The sequence below is a fragment of the Catharus ustulatus genome, chromosome 21 (genome assembly GCF_009819885.2).
Source record: "Catharus ustulatus isolate bCatUst1 chromosome 21, bCatUst1.pri.v2, whole genome shotgun sequence".
NCBI lineage: Eukaryota > Metazoa > Chordata > Aves > Passeriformes > Turdidae > Catharus > Catharus ustulatus.
The window spans coordinates 9,937,860-9,955,894 of NC_046241.1; the positions used below are offsets into that span (position 1 = coordinate 9,937,860).

General features: G+C 42.4%; 1 protein-coding gene across 2 annotated transcripts in view; it reads right to left on the reverse strand.

Moving 5' to 3' along the window:
• Positions 1–18,035, reverse strand: part of DENND1A (DENN domain containing 1A) — a 150,095-nt gene that overhangs the window by 24,768 nt on the left and 107,292 nt on the right. For both annotated transcript variants that reach the window (XM_033077211.2, XM_033077212.2), the window contains exons 14-19: positions 8,946–9,047; positions 8,370–8,457; positions 7,826–7,866; positions 6,844–6,915; positions 5,732–5,788; positions 799–930 (exon numbers count right to left, since the gene is read on the reverse strand). In XM_033077211.2, coding sequence (XP_032933102.1) covers positions 799–930; positions 5,732–5,788; positions 6,844–6,915; positions 7,826–7,866; positions 8,370–8,457; positions 8,946–9,047 — 492 coding nt within the window. The remainder of the gene's footprint in view (positions 1–798; positions 931–5,731; positions 5,789–6,843; positions 6,916–7,825; positions 7,867–8,369; positions 8,458–8,945; positions 9,048–18,035) is intronic.

An 18,035-nucleotide genomic window follows, 5' to 3' on the forward strand; every position in this document is an offset into this window, starting at 1 on the left:
AAAATTACACTTTTCTTCCTTAGAAGAAATATCAGATATTCCCTCCTGTTTTCTGGCCAGAACAGTGTAAAGAATAGATACAGCAAAAGAAAAAACTGTGAACACAAATAATGTTATTTTTTGAGGCAGTCTATACTTAATAGGGAAACACTGGCAAACTGATAATAAATACTGGATGTTTTTCCATAGAAATCACAGCAACTACAACATTTTCTAAATAGCTGTTCTCCAACTCCCCCCCAAACTCTCTGTTTTGCAGACATATCAAAAGAAACATTACACCAGTAACTAACGTGAACAGCTCAGCTGTCAATACTGAACACAGAGCACACTAACAAGCTATTAATTGATTTTTCCATCTTAGTTCATTGCATTTAATTTTCAGAGAATGTTCAAATGCTTTAATAGCTGGATGTTCCATATTGACACTAATGATCTGGCTAGATAACAGGGGATGTTTTAAATTCTGCACCCTCAGTCCTGAGGGCTGCAGCACCTTGCATGCTAAAACAGCCACAAAACAGTTTATAAAATTGCTACAATATTTATGCTTCATCCCCCATTCACTTATGGTTTATTTTCCTCAAAATCATCTGAACAAAAGGAATCAGCAAACCCCAGAAAAATCAGGTTTTGGAACCCCCTTTCACCAGACACAACAGAAATAAAACTACAATAGCCCAGTTCAGTAACCAAAGGTAATGAAGTATTTGGCATATTCATTATCACGACTTTTCTCTGAACTATTTTTGCTGAACCACACGACTGATTTGAGAACAACTTTACACTAAAACCTACCTGACCAAAATGTACTGTGATTGGTCTTCTGTCCTCTCTGAATTTTGGGTCCTTCTTGTCAGCCAGTGGCGATGGAGCTGTCCTTGGCAGGGGCTCCTCGGGCGGGGCCGAGCAGCCGTTCTCAGCAATGTCCTGTGTGGTAGGAAAAGGTGAATTGCATGGCCAGGAGCACTCCTGAGTGAGGGCAAGGTGCACAAAGGAGACACTACAGGATAATGCTGACTAACAGTTTGGATGTTAGGGGAAAAACACACCAAAGTACAGAAAAGAAAACATGGTTAGAATAAAACATTTCATCCATCAGAGCTTGTACACAACCCCTCTCTCCTCCCAGGGCCAGTGGTGCAAACAGGACATTCAATGAAATGTCTGACTTGAACACGCAAAAGCCAGGAAGTGCATGTGGAGCAAAAAACCATGGCTCAGATTTTCTATTTTAGTAATGAATTCAACAGAAGCCAAGGGACAGGGCACTCTGCTTATTGTAAGCCTAAATGAACACAGTAATTCCATTAATGCACTGCACAGAATTATCCATAGCAGAACAATTACTGGTGGAAGTGGCAAGGAGAGATGGAACTCAGAGCTTAGTTAGCTCTGCATTTCATCTTGGAGTCTGTGTGCACTGAATATGCCTCCAGGAGAGGGTACCACACCAAGGGCTGCCTGGCAGAACACTTTTTGTTTGCTTTGACATTAGTTCTCATCTCCAGAAGTGAAGTGACCCACCAGCCCAGGTGAGAGGACTTGGCAAGTGCAGGCACGGGGTGCGTAACACAGGTTTTGAAAAAGACAAAGGCCTGCAGACACCAGGAATCAGAGAAGGAGCAAAGAGTTTCAAAGTGAGTTGAGAAACAGTCTGTAACGCAGTGGGCCCCAAACCTTACATCTCTGCAACAATGCCAAGGAAATAATGCTGGGTAAATATGGAGAGAAGGCTGCACAGGCTGGAGCTCTGCAAGGCTGACCTGAGGGTGGCTGCTGCCACCGGCAGGGCTTTGATTCCCTGACCTCTGACACGGCCGTGAGCCCCGGCTGCCTCAGGTACAATAATGAGCCGTGTAAGCCGATGGCCAATTAGAAATGGTTCCTTTGGACACACACTGACCTAATGTGTTTAGGTCAAATGAAACAAAAAGCTGGATGGACTTTCTAAGGGGCTTTGTCTGCTCCACAGAGAAGCTGAGACCCCTCTTTAGATCCAGCTGGTAGAGCAGTGGTTCCCCAATACTGTGGTAAGGATCATGGGGAATTAACAACTTGTTAAGGTCAAACTAGAGAGAAAAACTTTTTCTTCCCTCCGCCCTTCAGCTGCACAATGCCACCTTGTCTTGAAAAGGTACAACAAAGTGCTCGGAATTAGTAACAAAGAGCCCCAAAACAAGGCACTGACAAGAATCCCGAGTGTCTGTCAGACTCCAGCTCCAGCTGCAGCCAGCACCGAGCCCCAGGGCTGTCTGAGCTGGGGACTGCACAGCCCATGGCAGCAGCACTGCTGCAGTGACACTGAACACAAACCCATTTCTGTATTTCTGCAGCCACGCTGAAGGGGCCTGGAGCTGCCCAAGCCCCAGCACCCCCAGGGCCACCCGAGCTGAGCAGGGGCTGCTCCCGGCCCTGCAGAGCCCCGGGGCTGTGCTCCAGCCAGGGCAGCACAAGCTGCAGTGCAGGCCATGGAAAGCAAAGCACCTCACCAGGCAAACCCCCAAAACCTGAAAAAGGACACAAAAGTTTGGGCACGAGGGGAATGGGAGGAGATAAAAGACAGAGAGATGAAGCCATTAAGCAAAATCCCCTCAGATGTGTAACGATCACTGCAAATCCTTGAGCTTTTATTGCTATAGATTGCCTCTACTTCTCTGATGATATAATTGCATATAAAAGATAACATGTTCCTAAAGCCTACTTCCACTGTGGTGCACAGACTTCCAATGAAACCACAATATATTTTTAAAAAACTGCTTAATAAAATACAAGAATTAAATTATTAGATGCCTTTCTATTTTTTCAACATCCCCAAAAGGCAAACAAATCATCAATACAACTTTGCTCATCAAAGCAAAATCTGCTTCACAAAAGTTTGTTTTCTATCTTCAATGCAAACAGGTTTGAGTTAAAAAAACATTAAATTTTGTAATGAACTGCAAATACTGACTAGAGAGGGGCAAAACACATTCAAAATGTCTTGAACACTGTGCAGGTTGTGCTATAAAGCTGTAAATGAGTTGTTTCTAGAATACCAGGCATTAACTAGAGCCACACAGGGCTCTAGTAACTAAAATAATGTTGAATATATTAATGCCAAGTGCCCAACCATTTATATAAATTGTCTTAGCCAGAGCTTTCAGTAAGTTCCATTCTCCTGACTGAAAGTTGAGGATGGTACCATTCATATTCCTCCTTCTTCCTAATTCTATGCAGTTAAGCTTCAAATGAGCCACTAACTGAGGGACTTGACCACCACAGTCCGTTTGTGAGATGGAAAAAGGCAGCCTTTGCAAAAAAAAAAAAAAAAGGGGAAATGAAAAAGAAAAAAGCAGAAAAAAAAAAGAACTATATCAGATATAAAATAAAGCTACCAGGCTGTATCTATTAACAATTATTTGCTCTCACTCATAAGAATCCTCTGAAAACTATTTCTGTTGCTTTGAAATACTGCACCACAAATGAACAAGGGATGGAAATAGAGCACCATTCAATCTCCACTATCATATTAAAGAAGGACCTTACACACACCACAGTGACCTCTCAACAGGTCAATCCTGCATTTCTCATTTGCAATTCAAACCCAAGACTGGAGCAGACCAAGGGCAAAATGGGCTCTTGATTATATTTAAGAGGTCACCATTGCTATGCAGAGTTGGAGGAAGCAGAACCTCCAGCTTTATTGCATTTTTAAATTCTATCTTGTACAGAAGCTGCAAAGATTTGGCAGCAAAAACTGGAAAAGGGATGTTTATATTTGACTTTTCCTTACCAGGGGCCTGCATACTTTCTATATTAATAATGGAAAATAGTATGTTAAAATGCAGTGGATAGTAAGTTCAGTTTAAAAATAACCTTAGGTTACTTAGAAGATTAAAGACTAACATTCCAAATTTGGCAAAAAGTATTTAATGATACCAGAATGTCAGACAGTTAACACTCAGACATGCTAGTGAGGAAACACAGGATAAATACAATGCTCTTATACAAAAACTGGGGATGATGCATTAACAGACCTGTGCATAACAGACCCAGAATGGAGCAGCACAGACATTTAGATTAAAAATGGGGTAACCAAAACAATGTTTGCTATTTTTATCAGTTTTAACAGACCAATCCCTAATTTTAGTAACCTGCATTCACATGGGGAAGAGAATGGGATAGAAAAGGACAGAATAATAAAGGAAGGAGAGCAGTGTGTCAACTACTCACAGCTATCTTTCAAGCTCTTGTGAAAGCCTGTGTTGAACACTCATGTTTAAGCATCTCACTTACAGATACACCACATAAGGAAGGTGAAACAAAATTGGGCCATTTAGTTGTAAATGTTATGTGTGTTTTTTAAAGAGACGTTTGCTGCTTGACAGACCAGGAAGACAACAACAATAATAAAACAAAGCAATGACTGAACGAGGCTTTTCTCAGCCTCCTGTACAAATGTCACACACAGCACACAATTCTATTAGCATTTAAAATTCAGGAAAAAATCTTGGCATGTTACACAGCTCCAACTGCTTTAGAAACACACATGAGAAGGCCAAAGATTTTATTATTTAGGGAGGTTATGTCCAGAAGTGAAACACATGGAATGACATCTGGAAATCCATGTACAGGAAAACTGCTTCATGTTTCTATTGTTTTCAAATGATACCTACAGTGGTGATATATAATGTAGAGTAATAAAATAAAAAAAGGTAAAAGGACCTGAAGCACCTTTGTGTTCCCTGAGATTGTGCAGCAGTGTCTCAGTGCTCAGAGGGAGCAGCAGCTGGAAATGCACACAGGCAATTCCTCACCTGGCAGCCTGGCTGCACAGAAACCCCTGCAACAGGCTGGGGACAGCTCAGGTGCATTTCTGTCTGCCCACCAACACTGGCAGCCCTAAGAGGATGGTCTGGAAATTTAGAGAAGAAATTTACAGAGAGCACAGATTAAAAAACCACCCAAACTCCTATGCAACATATTGAACACAAATTTCTGAATAAGAACTTCAGCTCTCTCAGCAGCTCAGCTGCCTGCCTTCCTCCATGGCTCTGAGAGCTCTGATGCACAGAAGAAAGGCAGAATCTGCAATAACCCAGGGCACTTACCCCTCTGCTCATGAGGGGTGTGCAGTGTGACCCTACCTGTGCTTTAAAAGGAGCACCTGGGATTGGACAACACATCCCTCAAACACAGAGCAGCAGCTGGGAATTCTGCTGTTTACAAACACACACACACATCTGGGAAACTACTAACAGCTTGATTATTTTTTTCTGCAGTAATTCCAATTGGCAATGGACACCAACTCTAATATTCCTTCCTGTCTGAACTTTGCAGCAGACACTCAAGAAATGCAGAAATCCCCTTCACAATGTTATTTTTCCTGCAAAATAACCACAATTTGCTATTTGCAAGAAGGTCACTGGCAGAACTGTAGGGAAGTGCTCCCAGTGCACAGTCCCCTCACACAGTGCCCCAGCACGAGGACAGGAGCAGGACCACTCCAAGCAGAACACTCAATTTTCTGGCTTTTGTGGGTTTAAGTCAGAGCTTTCATGTATTTGAAGACAATTTTTTTTTGTCTGTGAATATTTATAAGTGTGAAAAATCCAGGACAGCTGGTAATGCATTTTGAAGTGTGCTAACAACACTGTATCAAACAGCTTCCTATTGATCACATCATGCTTTCAGTGGCTAAGGATTTCAGACGTGATGCTTATACATTTTGAATAAGAACTTCAAGTACCTTTTGCTTCAAGCGGTTTTTCACTTCTTTTATTCCCATTTTTGCATGATCTTTTGCCTGCATGAAAAATTAATTTAAGTTAAAATTCCCTTCTATTTCCGGCAGTGACTAAGTTTGTTTTCAGTTAATAAAAAAGGCAATAAAAAATGTAACAGGTTACTGAAAACACATTAAAACAAAAGCTAAAAAGACTCCAAATAAATAAAAAACACCACCCCACCTTTGTTGCAAAAATTTTGTTTTCCCTGTTTTGAAGCCACAGACATCTTTCATCTTTTTGCATTGCACAGCCTCAGTGTTCCCCAGTATTTATCTTTGCTATAAACTTCTATTCTTCCACACTGGCAGTGAGCCTGCAAACTCTCCTCACAGTGCTCTGGATGCCACTTCCATTTAGTAGAACCAATCTCATCCTACTCCTCTGTCTCAGGGTGGAGGAAGGCAGGAAAAATCCCAAGTTGGAATGGTTATCTCAATGCTTTTGTAGCATTATTTCCCAGAACTGAGCATATAAGAAGTGCTCAGTTGTTTCTGTGCTGTTTGATCTGGCAGAGTGGAGCTGGCAGCCACACACGATAGCACAGCAACACACCAGCTGTTTGTTAACAGCACTGAAAACACTTCCATTTAAAGAATAACTCAGTAAGCTGGGCTCTAAATAAGCAGGTATAAGAAATCTCTAGGGAAAATTAATTGACATTTAGAAAAGATGGAAACAATTTGGAAAATGAGAGGATTCCCTTCCTTCGATGAAGCTGCAAGCAGGGAAAGCTGAGGTAACAATGATTTCCAACAGAGCAATGATGAGATGGTAGAGCTGCCTAGCAGAGCACACAGGCACTATTTCCCAGAAAGAGTTCTGTGTAATAAATGGAATTTATCATCTGTACTTTCAAAAGAAATCACAAGTTTCCATTGTCCTTCGCATTTCAATTGAGTTTGAATTTCAAAATGACTTTTTCATTTAAATTTGAAATTTGAATGAATGTATATTTTGAGTAATTTTGTGAGTCCAATAAAAATGGATTTAAGTCTTGAGTCTCATTTGAAAGGTTAAAACAGACTTGTAATTAGACTCTTATCTCAGTAGTAAGCCAGTACTCCATACTTACAAACTTATAGACAGTCTTCATGGCAGGGTTAGCCTTGGTCTTTACTGTGTTTAAAATGGCTCCACTTCCTTTCTGTAATTATAGTAACAAGAGAAGAAATGTTATCAAAGCTCTTTAAAGCAAACAGCAATCTAAAATCCACCATTCTTAACTTAAAATAACAGAGCATTAACTATCCCTATTAGCAGAGTTGAGTATGAAAAGGTCAGATTGAAAGAAAAAGAGCCAAGGCAAACCATGCAGAACGTGGCTCTGCTTTTGCCCAGTTCTGTTTAACACAGCACTTGTCCAAGGGACAGCACAGGTGCCTTCCAAGAGCCCTCATCTCACACGTCCCACAAACTGTGTCCTGTGCTTGCACTCACCTCAGGGGTGTCCTGCACTTTCCACTGAAATCCTAACCCAGTTTGAGACACAAGTATCCTGAGCAGCACTGAATGTCTGAGGCACAGACTCCGCCCCAGGACAGCCTGTGTGTTCAGTCTGAGGAGGGGAGGTCTGGTTTTGTTTTGCTCTTTTCCTTTCCCTCATCCCAGTCCTGTTTGTCACGCACAGGGTGCATCTCTAAGATACAAGCAGTTGATAAAGGGATAAACTGAAAATGAAATCTAGCTCCTGTCAGAAACATTAATTCTAGAACAGCTCAATTTCATGTGATGAATATAATCAAAGTGATGAGCCAGTGCCACACCCACTGCAATGATCTGTTCATCTGGTTGGTGTTTTACACCCCTGCCACACCCCACAGACTATTGCTGTACAGCACCTTACTGAGAAACACAGGAGAAGGGAAAAATCCAGGAATTAAACCCTGGCTAATGTTGTATTTCCTATTTCCAGTGCAAAATTACATTTCCAGAGATCAAATTTGATTAGATGCAATCAGATACAAACAGCTTTAAGCTCTACTGTGTCTGTCACTGCATGAAAACTCCAACGGGCCAAGCCCAGCTCAGGTGTCTGGCAGGGTCTCGGTGCTTACCCTCACTGTGGACAGCCACTGGTGGTACAGTTTGTCACTACCTGCAGAGAACAAACACACAAACAGACTGTAACCCTCTGCTGAACAGAAAACAAGCTCAAAATGTGAAGTTCTGCAGCACAGGCAGAACAGGAGAGCCAGCCTTTTCATTCAGGAGAAAACATAACACTGATGAGAGATTTGCACTCTCCTGTTCCCTCTGTGTTGTCTCAGACATTTGAGAACACTGATGTTTTTCAGTTCACTAAAAGAAATCTGAGGTGCTTCTGGGTAAAGCCAAGATTTTTCCTCCAATGCATGAACCCTTTTAGTTGTACTTTATTAAAGTGGTAACACTGAGGTTTTTTAAGACTGAACAGGCATTACTCAGACTACATTACTGAAAGTTCCTGACAGAGGAAAGAACAAAAATTTAAGACATTTCAGGCTGCCAGGATCACCAAGCCTCAGTTATTTACCCAGCAGCAATGGCCAATTACATCAGGATAACCCACAAATGGTAAGCCAACAAAAGTGTCTGAAATTCCCTTAGAATACCTCTTACCTGCATATTCTCCCATGTTTATCTCCTCTTCAAACACGTCACTGAAGCCCTCCCCAGAGTTCAGCAGATCCAGGCGCCCATCGATGAACTGCATCAGCATTGAAAGACAGAAACACATCAACCATCCCATCCTTCATCTTTTCAGGAAGACTTCATCCTTCCTTAGCTGGAATGACCTCTGTGATTGCATTGGGCAGGGACTCAGAATGGAAACACCACCCAAACTGGCACAATGTTAACCACTGCCCAAAGGTGTGTGGCAAACAGCATTCATGTTTGGCTACACATCCATGTTTCCAAGCAGTAGTTCTATGTTCAACAGTGATATGCTTCCTGGACAAAGTTTACAGGAGATTCTTTGGTCTAGGTATGCTCAGAAAATAAAAACCCTTGAGCTCAGAGAGCATTAGTGGGAAAACCCATCCACCTCTCAGTACAGCCTCAGCCCCTGAGTGTGAGAGAAGGCAGCAGGCAGGAGCTGAGTGCTGCACTACAGCATGAAGGGATACAGGAACAGCCCCAGACCCCAGGTGAATGGTTCCAGAAGTGCTTCCCCAGGGCTCATGGAGGCAGTACCTGCTTGAAGAGCTGCAGCTGGATGGCGTTCTGCAGGAACTGCCTCATCACAGACGAGCGGTGCGACACGAACGCTTCCTCACAGAAAGTGATGGGCTCACCCTGGAGAATGAGAGCATCAAACACTCAGACAGCCTGCACTGAGCCCCTCTGAATCCACTGCCTGCACTGACCTCCTTCCTTCCAAAGCAAACAGGTAAGAAACACAGGCCTTACCTAGCACTGAGTAAACTGCACTTTATTTGCAGCTCCCAACCACAGGATGGAAAAACAGGCTGGAAAATTGCAGATCACCAAAAAACCCAGAGTGTCTTTACACACATTTTGCTAAAGCTGAAGAACTCTTGATCATTCAAACATTCAAAAAGCTAGTATTACTTACTGTCCCCAAAATATGACACACAGTCATGTGAATTCTGTATATTCTGCTTATCTGCCTCATCAGAGCCAGCACAAGCAGGGCAGGAATGTCCACTCTGCTCTCTCCACAGCTCTGAAAAACTCATACTGGAGGAGTGGAATTTCCCTTTTTCACCATCTTGTTGGCAAAAGACAGAAATTTTTTAGCAACTCCACTTTAATCTGATTTTAATGAGTTGTGGTAATGCTGAAGTCTGCTGTGTATCTGCCATAAGGGCACCAATTTCTTCCACACTTCTAAAATACACAACATAGCAAGCAAATACATTTATTGAATTAAAAATAAAAGTAACAAAGAAGAACTAAATTATACTGATGTGTAATTATTATGGGTGCTCATAATAAAATATTTGGACTCTTCATCTATTGAGTATTTAAAATTAATATGAGCTAGCAAGAAGTCTTAAAGCACCCCATTTATATGATGATATCATTCTATTGCTGAAAGCTTTAAATTAATAATCTCATTTACCACTGGCTGTGTAAAATCAAGACAACAGGGCTGCTAAAAAGACTGAGGACAAGGATCAATTGCAAGTGTCTGTTTAAGCACAGGATGGGTCTTTCTGATAGAGAGAAGTCACCCCTTCTGTCACCCCTTGCTTGAGCCAGTAGATTTCCATGGATTTGGAAAAAAAGCAGGTTTCTGATGTGATAGTTACAGTTTCAGGGTAATGTATTTTAAAAATAATAACCTGGTTTTGATTTACTCTTTTTACAGGGAAAGCCAAAATCACTACATGCTTTCCAGGCAGGAAGCAGGAGTGTGAAAAAAACCCACTTTTTTCTTTTTCACTGTGGCTTTGCTCTCATCAGAATAAAGAATTGTAAGACACTTCATTATAAAACAAAGAGAAAATGTTTGCAGAAACAGGTCTGGCTGGTATGTGTGTGTATGTAAGGCGCTGGTGCCAGTCTCCAGGACACACATGACAAAGGTGCTGGCTCCAAAGGCAAGGTGTGCACTGTCTGAAAGCTTTTACTGCATTTAAACGACTAACAGCTGTCATCTACTTGACCACCATGAAAAAGTCTTTCCCATTAACTCCAGATACTGGAACATAACAAAGGATCCCTGAAAAACATTTTATCCATGTCAGAGAAATCTGAGTGCAAAGAGCTGGGAGGAATGGGTAAAGAGAAATGCAGATGAGTTCACTAGCACAGGCATTCACCCAAGGAAGGTTTAGCTTTTGTTTAATCCTCACTTAAAACACCCTTCAAAGGAAACTTGCAGCCCTTCCTATCCCCTAAAGAATGTAAAATTTCCCCCCTGGCCAGAGCAGAGTGTGGACACCGTGGGATGAGCTCAGGCTGCCCAGGGGAGGTGGCTGTGCCCTGCTGCACCTCCAGCAGCTCCTCCTGCGCCCCAGCCACACACACCCTGCAGCTGGGGCACCAGCAGTGGCAGCACACTTCCTTCCCAAAGTACTAATGATTGAGTTTGTTCATTAGCTTGATTAGACCTTTTGACTTCTTAAGAGACAATTCAGGCTCAACGGCTGCTGGATGACAGAAAAAACTTTAATCACCGAGGTCAAGCGTGAGCTCTGCAGCTCAGGATGCATTAGTGCCTTCCACCCTCACTGACCTCCCCGAGCTGCACACACTGTTCCACCCCCAGCCACGGCTTCAGGACAAAAAAGACAAGCTGGACAATAAGAGCATTTTCCTGACAGGTCTGGTTAACTGTAAATTATAAAGCTAATCAGCTCTGCCTTTACTGACAAATGACATTATACACGAGGGGACACCCGCAGAACCACAGCTATGGTGTGGAATGAAGGTCTTGTTTGCATGGGAAACAGTTCAGATAACTTGTCCTGAAAAACTCATCAACTCCTAAACTTGTTGGTTCCAACAATTAAAATTTAGGCCTTGATTAATCAATACCTTAAATATCCATTAATCCCCTTTCAAACTGTCAATGCCTAATAGAGGCTAAAACATTGCACTGCAAAGGCTCTAAATGTGTGCACAACATGACTTGATCTGTAATGTTACAGATAATTCACATCTATTTCAAGACTGAATTGCAGAATTATTTTTATTACAAAAATGAACATATTTAGTCTGCAGTCTTAATACAAGAGAAAAAACTTTAAAATATAAGATTAAGATTCCCAGATGCACTGAAAAAATAAGTGCCTTTTCTTTATGTCTTTGCAAACCTCCCTTTACATGACTATTTTATATTCATCCAGCATAATGAAGTTCATCAGGGCAGTGCTGCATCTCACGACCCCTGAAAAAGCTGAAAAGTTTCAGCCCACATCTGATCTGCTGCCAGACCTATTTTTAAATTGGAATTCTGTTACACTCTAAAATAATGCTTAAAACTACTAAAGGCAGCAACTGGAAAGCAAAAGGACTCTAGGGCTTATTTCAGACTGTTCTAGAGTTTCAGGAAAGCAGCTGTTTTGTTTTAAGAAGCCATAATACAAATTAAAAGATAAATCCCAATTTTGTTTAGTTACACTGTAAAAAATTTCACCGTGATCCCTCATATTTTAAGGAAATCACTTTTCCTCAGCTCACTGGTAATGGCAGGAACTTTCAGAGTGAGTGTAAAGAACTAAAATATGTGGGACAGAAGACAGCCCAGTTGAGAGAAGGACATGGAGGAAGGGACAGAGGCAAACACAAAGGATGCTTCTGGAAAGACACAGGAGCTCAGAGAAGCCATGGAAACCCAACTACTCCCACTCCTGCAGGGGTGTGCACCTGGGCAACAGTGCTTGGAAGGCAGCACCCCAGGACACAGCAAACCAAGGGCATTCATTATCACCTGATGCTGCAAATAACATCCTGCACTGACAATGGATCTGCTGCAAATGGCAAAGTAAAGCCAGCAGGGATATTCTAGGACTCATCAGCCTTAATTCCATCCAGAATGATGAAGGGAGATGGGAGAATGATCTGGACATTCGTGTGTCTATGGCAGGTACAGCAGCTCCCAAAGGCAAGGCACTGCTCTGCAGACCTTTCCAGAACTGTGATTGCAGTGTCAGGGAAAGATTAGCTCATCACAGCTGAGGAAGGATCATCAGCGAGCCAGCGGGATTCCATAAAGAAACTGAAATTGGTGACAGACACCTGATAGGACATTGGCTCATTCAGCCTGCAATTGCACTGCCAAATAACCCCCCATAACCAGTCCATAGGTTCAGCACAAGAGAGCTCTTTGCATCCACCTCAGTCATAATGGGATCCAGAAAGCAGAGATCAAACTCTCTGCATTAAGTGAACGATACCAGAGCTTTATTAGCATCTCAAGATGCAGCTCAGGAACAAAGGAATCACGTGTTCAGAGATTTGACCACATGCCTTCTAAAGAAAACTACATTCAGGCTCTGTTCAGAGAGAGACTACCAGTTCTGAGAAATGATTATTGCCAAGTGCAATCTTGAGGAGTGTTTTAAAGCCATGTATTACAAATGCCCACTACACTGCCCAAACACACAGTGAGCTCAGCTCCATCACCTGCCCAATTTCAGCCATTTCTTCTGATTCCTCACTACAGGATACAGCCTCTGGTAGAGACACAGCAAGAGGGCACAAAACCAACCTCAAAAAAGAGATGAAACTGTCAAAAAAGGTGCAACCAGAGAAAACTTCCATGAGAGAGCGATGGTTCTGCTGCTTCTTTCAAACTCTGTTAGTTCATCAGGATACCTGACGTTTCCATGTTAGACCAAGTAAAATGACACACACTCATACTCACAACTAATGCAAGTACTTCACTGTAATGGAGCCAAGCCAGCTTTCCAAGTGTTTATTTGGCTAATTCCAGCCACTGCCTGCCCTGATTTCATCACCTACAGCAGCCAGACACTTCCTATCCCTAAGCAACTGCTTCAGCTTCCTAGCTGGAACTCGAGCAACAAGCCTGGCACATGAAGTGCAAAGAAGCCAGCAAGAAAGCATTTAGGGCTGGGAGGAAAAAGAAAGGGAAAAAAAAAATCACCATTTCACAGATCAAGAATAGAAGCATGAAAATAATAAGTAACTTGTACACGGTCACAAAAGTCTCTGGCAGAGCCAGGGAAAAGAACCGAAATTTCTTTAATCCCTGCTCAGTCCCTTAAATACAAGGCTATTCTTCCTCTTCCTACTTGATATTGTGTCAATGCAGGAGTGTAGGTGTTGAAAGACTAACAAAAGGAAAGTAATAGTATGGTATTATGAGCTGAGAAACCTAATCTTTATCAGATACAGCAAATCTCTATGATGCTGCCTGCACTGGGAACTCTCTCTTTGTCCTGAATATGCTTTAAATTACTGGTATAATGTGTACTGGATATTGTTCCACTCTTATATTTATTCCACAAAAACCCCTGTGGCCCGCATGCGATTTTATCATTAGCTGGAAGGTAATTTCAGGGCCTGGTTCTGCAATCATTCCATGAGCAATGCTCCCATTGAAGCTGGGACGTTCGGCATGCAAAGCAGCTGCCAATTCAGGGTCCCTGCAATGAAAAGGCCTTTTTCTATTTTAACTATTGTGGAATATTAGTGACAATACAGAAGAGGAGAAAAATTGCAGTGCAATTCTTTATATGAGTTATTTTATACTATGACAAAATATAAAAGTGTGCTTGGAAAAACAATCTACACAAAGTATTGCCTATCAGATAAACCACCAGCTATTTTTGCCTCATTTATTAAAACTCTATAGAATACAAAGTATTCTGTTAAAGTAGGAAAAAAAATATCTCTGCAGAAGTAACAAATCATTGGCCAAGATTTACAAATGACCAACATGCTTCAGGATCACAAATGTTAATATTTTGCTTCCTTTTGATTTCTTAGATACAGGTAAAAATTCCAAACTCATCCAAATCAATGAAGTTTCCAGAAAAATATGTTGAAAATATGTTTTTGTGCACCATGCAAATGACTCCTTTGCCTCAAGATCCCCAAAACCATATTCAATAAACAGCTATTTTGAAAAGCAAGATATTTTACTGAGATTTAGATCCTGATATAGACGCAGAAGGAGAACAAACTGTTTTTAACTTCACTAAAGCATCATGAGAAGCCTTAGTCATAAAGAGAGGTCATAAAATCCCACTCTCTTAGCTAAGTAACAAACCCCCTGAGTCTATAAATGAAATGGATATAATGGAATGAAATTAATTTTGCACTGAGTTAGACACACCCAATCTCTGTCAGATGCACTGACGTACACGATGTGAGAACATGGCCTGCAGTGCCCCCTCCTTCAGAGTACCTGGCAAAGGAAATGCCAGCAGAACTCACCCAGGGTGGATCTGTCCTCGTGTTGTGCCACTCCACAACTCGCTGAGGCAGCCTCAGCTACTGCCATGGAAAAACACAGCCAGGAAAGACTCACCTGAGAGCAGATCCTGTCCCCTGAGAGAGATCACCAGGGGCCCTGGATCAGGAACACTGTGCCTCCTGTCTGAGTCACGTACAGATCTCTGGGGAAACCTAAGTGATCAAGGATGAAGACATCCATGCACACACACGTGTGTGCTCACTGTTATTTATCACTGAGCTGAGACTAGAACTCAGTAACTTTGGTCACTACACTTAGAGATGCCACAGCATCCACTCCTGGGGACAGCTGGAGCCTGCCACTCCAAAGCCACTTGCATTTGCACTGCTTGTCCCAGAGCATCACCTGTCCCACACCTGCCAAGGCACTCCAGGGACAGAGCTGAGCCACTGGACACAATCGCCTGAGACGCCTTTCCTCAGGGATGGAGGAGAGCAAAGGAAAGCATTTCCCTTTAAAAAAAAAAGATAACTTTTCACTCTCCTTTTACCATTTTGTCACTTACTGTCAGAAAGAGGCACAGATTTCACCTTGTGAGAAAGCAAGACACAGAAAATGCCCCATCAGTATAATCATCAATGCTGCTGCTCTTCCATCACTTCCATCAGAGCTCCTCGATCACTACAAGACCCATCTCATAATAGGCTGAGGATCCAGACATATTAGAAAGTATCATTTTTATAGGTTAGATTTGATTTCATTTCCCCAGGCTCTCCTGTACAACACCTCACAGCTCTTATTTAAATCCTTTCAAAAGTAAAAGAAGCCTGGCCTCTGAGAGCCTGGGTATGCTGGGTCTTCCCAGCAGTTAGTGCCAGATCTGTGATCTGCCTCAGTCCCCCAGTTCCACCCTGGTACATTCATAGGCAGGAAGTTGCATCCAGTGGGAGGACAAAAAGGAAGCAGATTTTTCCTTTCTCTGCTCTCCCCACACACTTTGCTCTCCATGAATTCTCGTGCACTCCTGCAAATCCACGGCTCGAGTGGAATCACGTCCAGTTCTGCCACACGGCTCCTCCCAACTCCCATGCTATCACAAGACATTTCTGACATGGAAACCATGCAAAATTCCCAACTCCTTTGTGAGGGGAAAACGCCATCTAATTAGAGCCCATGTGCAGGGGAGCATCTGGCTGGGAGCAGCGGTTCGGCGGCTGCCGGAGCTGTCGTGGCGAGGGACGGGAGCGCCTGGAGCTGGCGGCCGGGGCACGGGGCCAGCTGTGAGCTGTGCCAGGGAGCAGCTGGGCAGGGCTGAGGGACAGGACAGGAGCTGAGGGACAGGGGCTGTAGGTCAGGGGATGCAGGGCAGGGGCTGTAGGACAGGGGATGCAGGGCAGGGGCTGTAGGACAGGGGATGCAGGGCAGGGGCTGCAGGCCCCGCTCCCCTCCACACACACGCCCTCATGGATCCGCTGCAGTTTGTACCCGTCCTTCTCATCTGGCCCAGAACCTGTCATGAGGATGCGAAGCAGCACGAACTGACAAAACGTGATGCAAATATTAAAAAAACCACTCATTTTGATACTTTTTTTGGCAATCAGTTCAAACTGCATTCTTGGAAAAATGCACAGGAATTTCTGTGATTCACATAGTGCATGATTTCATCTTGGCTGGGGGAGTTTGATGGTGTTTTAATTATTAATAAAGTAAAATAAATGTTCCCCTACATATGCAAAATAATTGTTTATTATAATAATAATAATAATAAAAAAATTCTTAATAATGATCTCTTAGTGTGGTGACCTCACAGCTTGGAGACCCTATTTTCAGTTAATAATTTTCAGTTACATGAATACATGTTTTTTGTTCCAAATTTCCTTTTTAACTTAAAGGCTTCTGTCCACATCTGCTCAGCAGCCTGCTAAGAGCATCTTCAAGGGAAACAGAGTTGACTCAAACTGTTAGTTGGCTACTGAGGAAACTTCCTACCAACCAACGAGCTCTGACTGTGGACATGGGTACAGTGCTGGGACACAAACACACTTGCAAACGTTACAAAGCTGCCTCAGCAGCACAGCTGATAACCAATAACGTTCTACATTTCCCAAAGTCCACACTATGTATTGACCAGGAATTGCTTCGGCTCAGAATCACCCTGAACACTTCATTAGCACAGTTACTGCCTGCTCCATTGATCACTACAAGTGTATTTCCCCGTGTTTCCATTTTAGCAGCACTAAATTACATTGCTTCAAACACAGAAGTTGCTCATTTAAAGAACAGAACTTGCCTAACGGTGCTCTGAGTTCTGCTATTGCTTTATTTGACATGCAACAGCAATTTCAGCTCATTTTTCAAGATTAAACAAAATACTCAGAAACTTTGAAAAACATTTTGATCACATACAGCCTGCCTCCCCCACAGATCACATCCAGCTTAATGAAGCATTAAATCTGTAAGTGCCTATCTTTCCCACCAAGGCTGAAGGCAGCCCTGCTGCTGCTAAAGGGTTAATGCTCACTGCTGTGGTCACTGTAAATAAGCAGTTTCGGGAGGCAATATTGCTGTCAGACACACGACGCTTTGCAGGTGTGGGCAATAATTAAAGGTTTCAGCACATCTACCTGGGTGAAGTATTTTTACCTCCTATTCTGAGGAGGAAGCCCTCTCTGTGGAGAGCAGAAGAGCTCATTAATGAGGCTAATTAGGTGTAAAGGGGGTAGAGTCTGGCATCAGCTGCAGCTTATAGAAGCTAATCATTAAGCTCTGTAATCTCTACCCCAGAACAGCAGATGATCATGTTCCTAGGTGACTGATGTTGCTAAGAAAATTTCCAGCACCTGAGTACCTGACCAAATACTTTTTGGTGAGACTAAAAATTCCCTTAACCCTCTATGTGCCAGACAGCACAGTTAATATCATTTATTCACTCATCAATTTTCTAACAATGATTATCCAATGAGATTCAAACTTGGCATGAGGCCTTTAATGTGATTTATTTCAGAATTAAAAAATCAAAAAATCAATGCTACCAACAGCTTCTGGAAAGGGCACAAAATAAGGGCTGATAGAGCAACATGTAAGAATAACACAGATAGGAGCAGTAAAGCTTGAAAAAGAGTGACCACATATATCTCCTGAAGGTTTGTGAGTTCTCTGTGTAATTTCTTTGCATAGAGTACTGAGGGTAGTTACAATACCATGGGGATGAAAGCCTTGTTAATAAATATGTAAAATAAGGATTTCATTGTACTCACCTAATTTGAAATGAGAAAAAGGACATAATTTCCATGGAGAGAGAATACATGGAAGCAGAGCTCAATCTGGAACTTGTTTCATAAAATGAATTGCAAAAATAGCAAACTATTGCAGCACCTGGACATGAATTCTTGAGTTCATCAGGCAGAACAGACCCTTTACTGGCAACC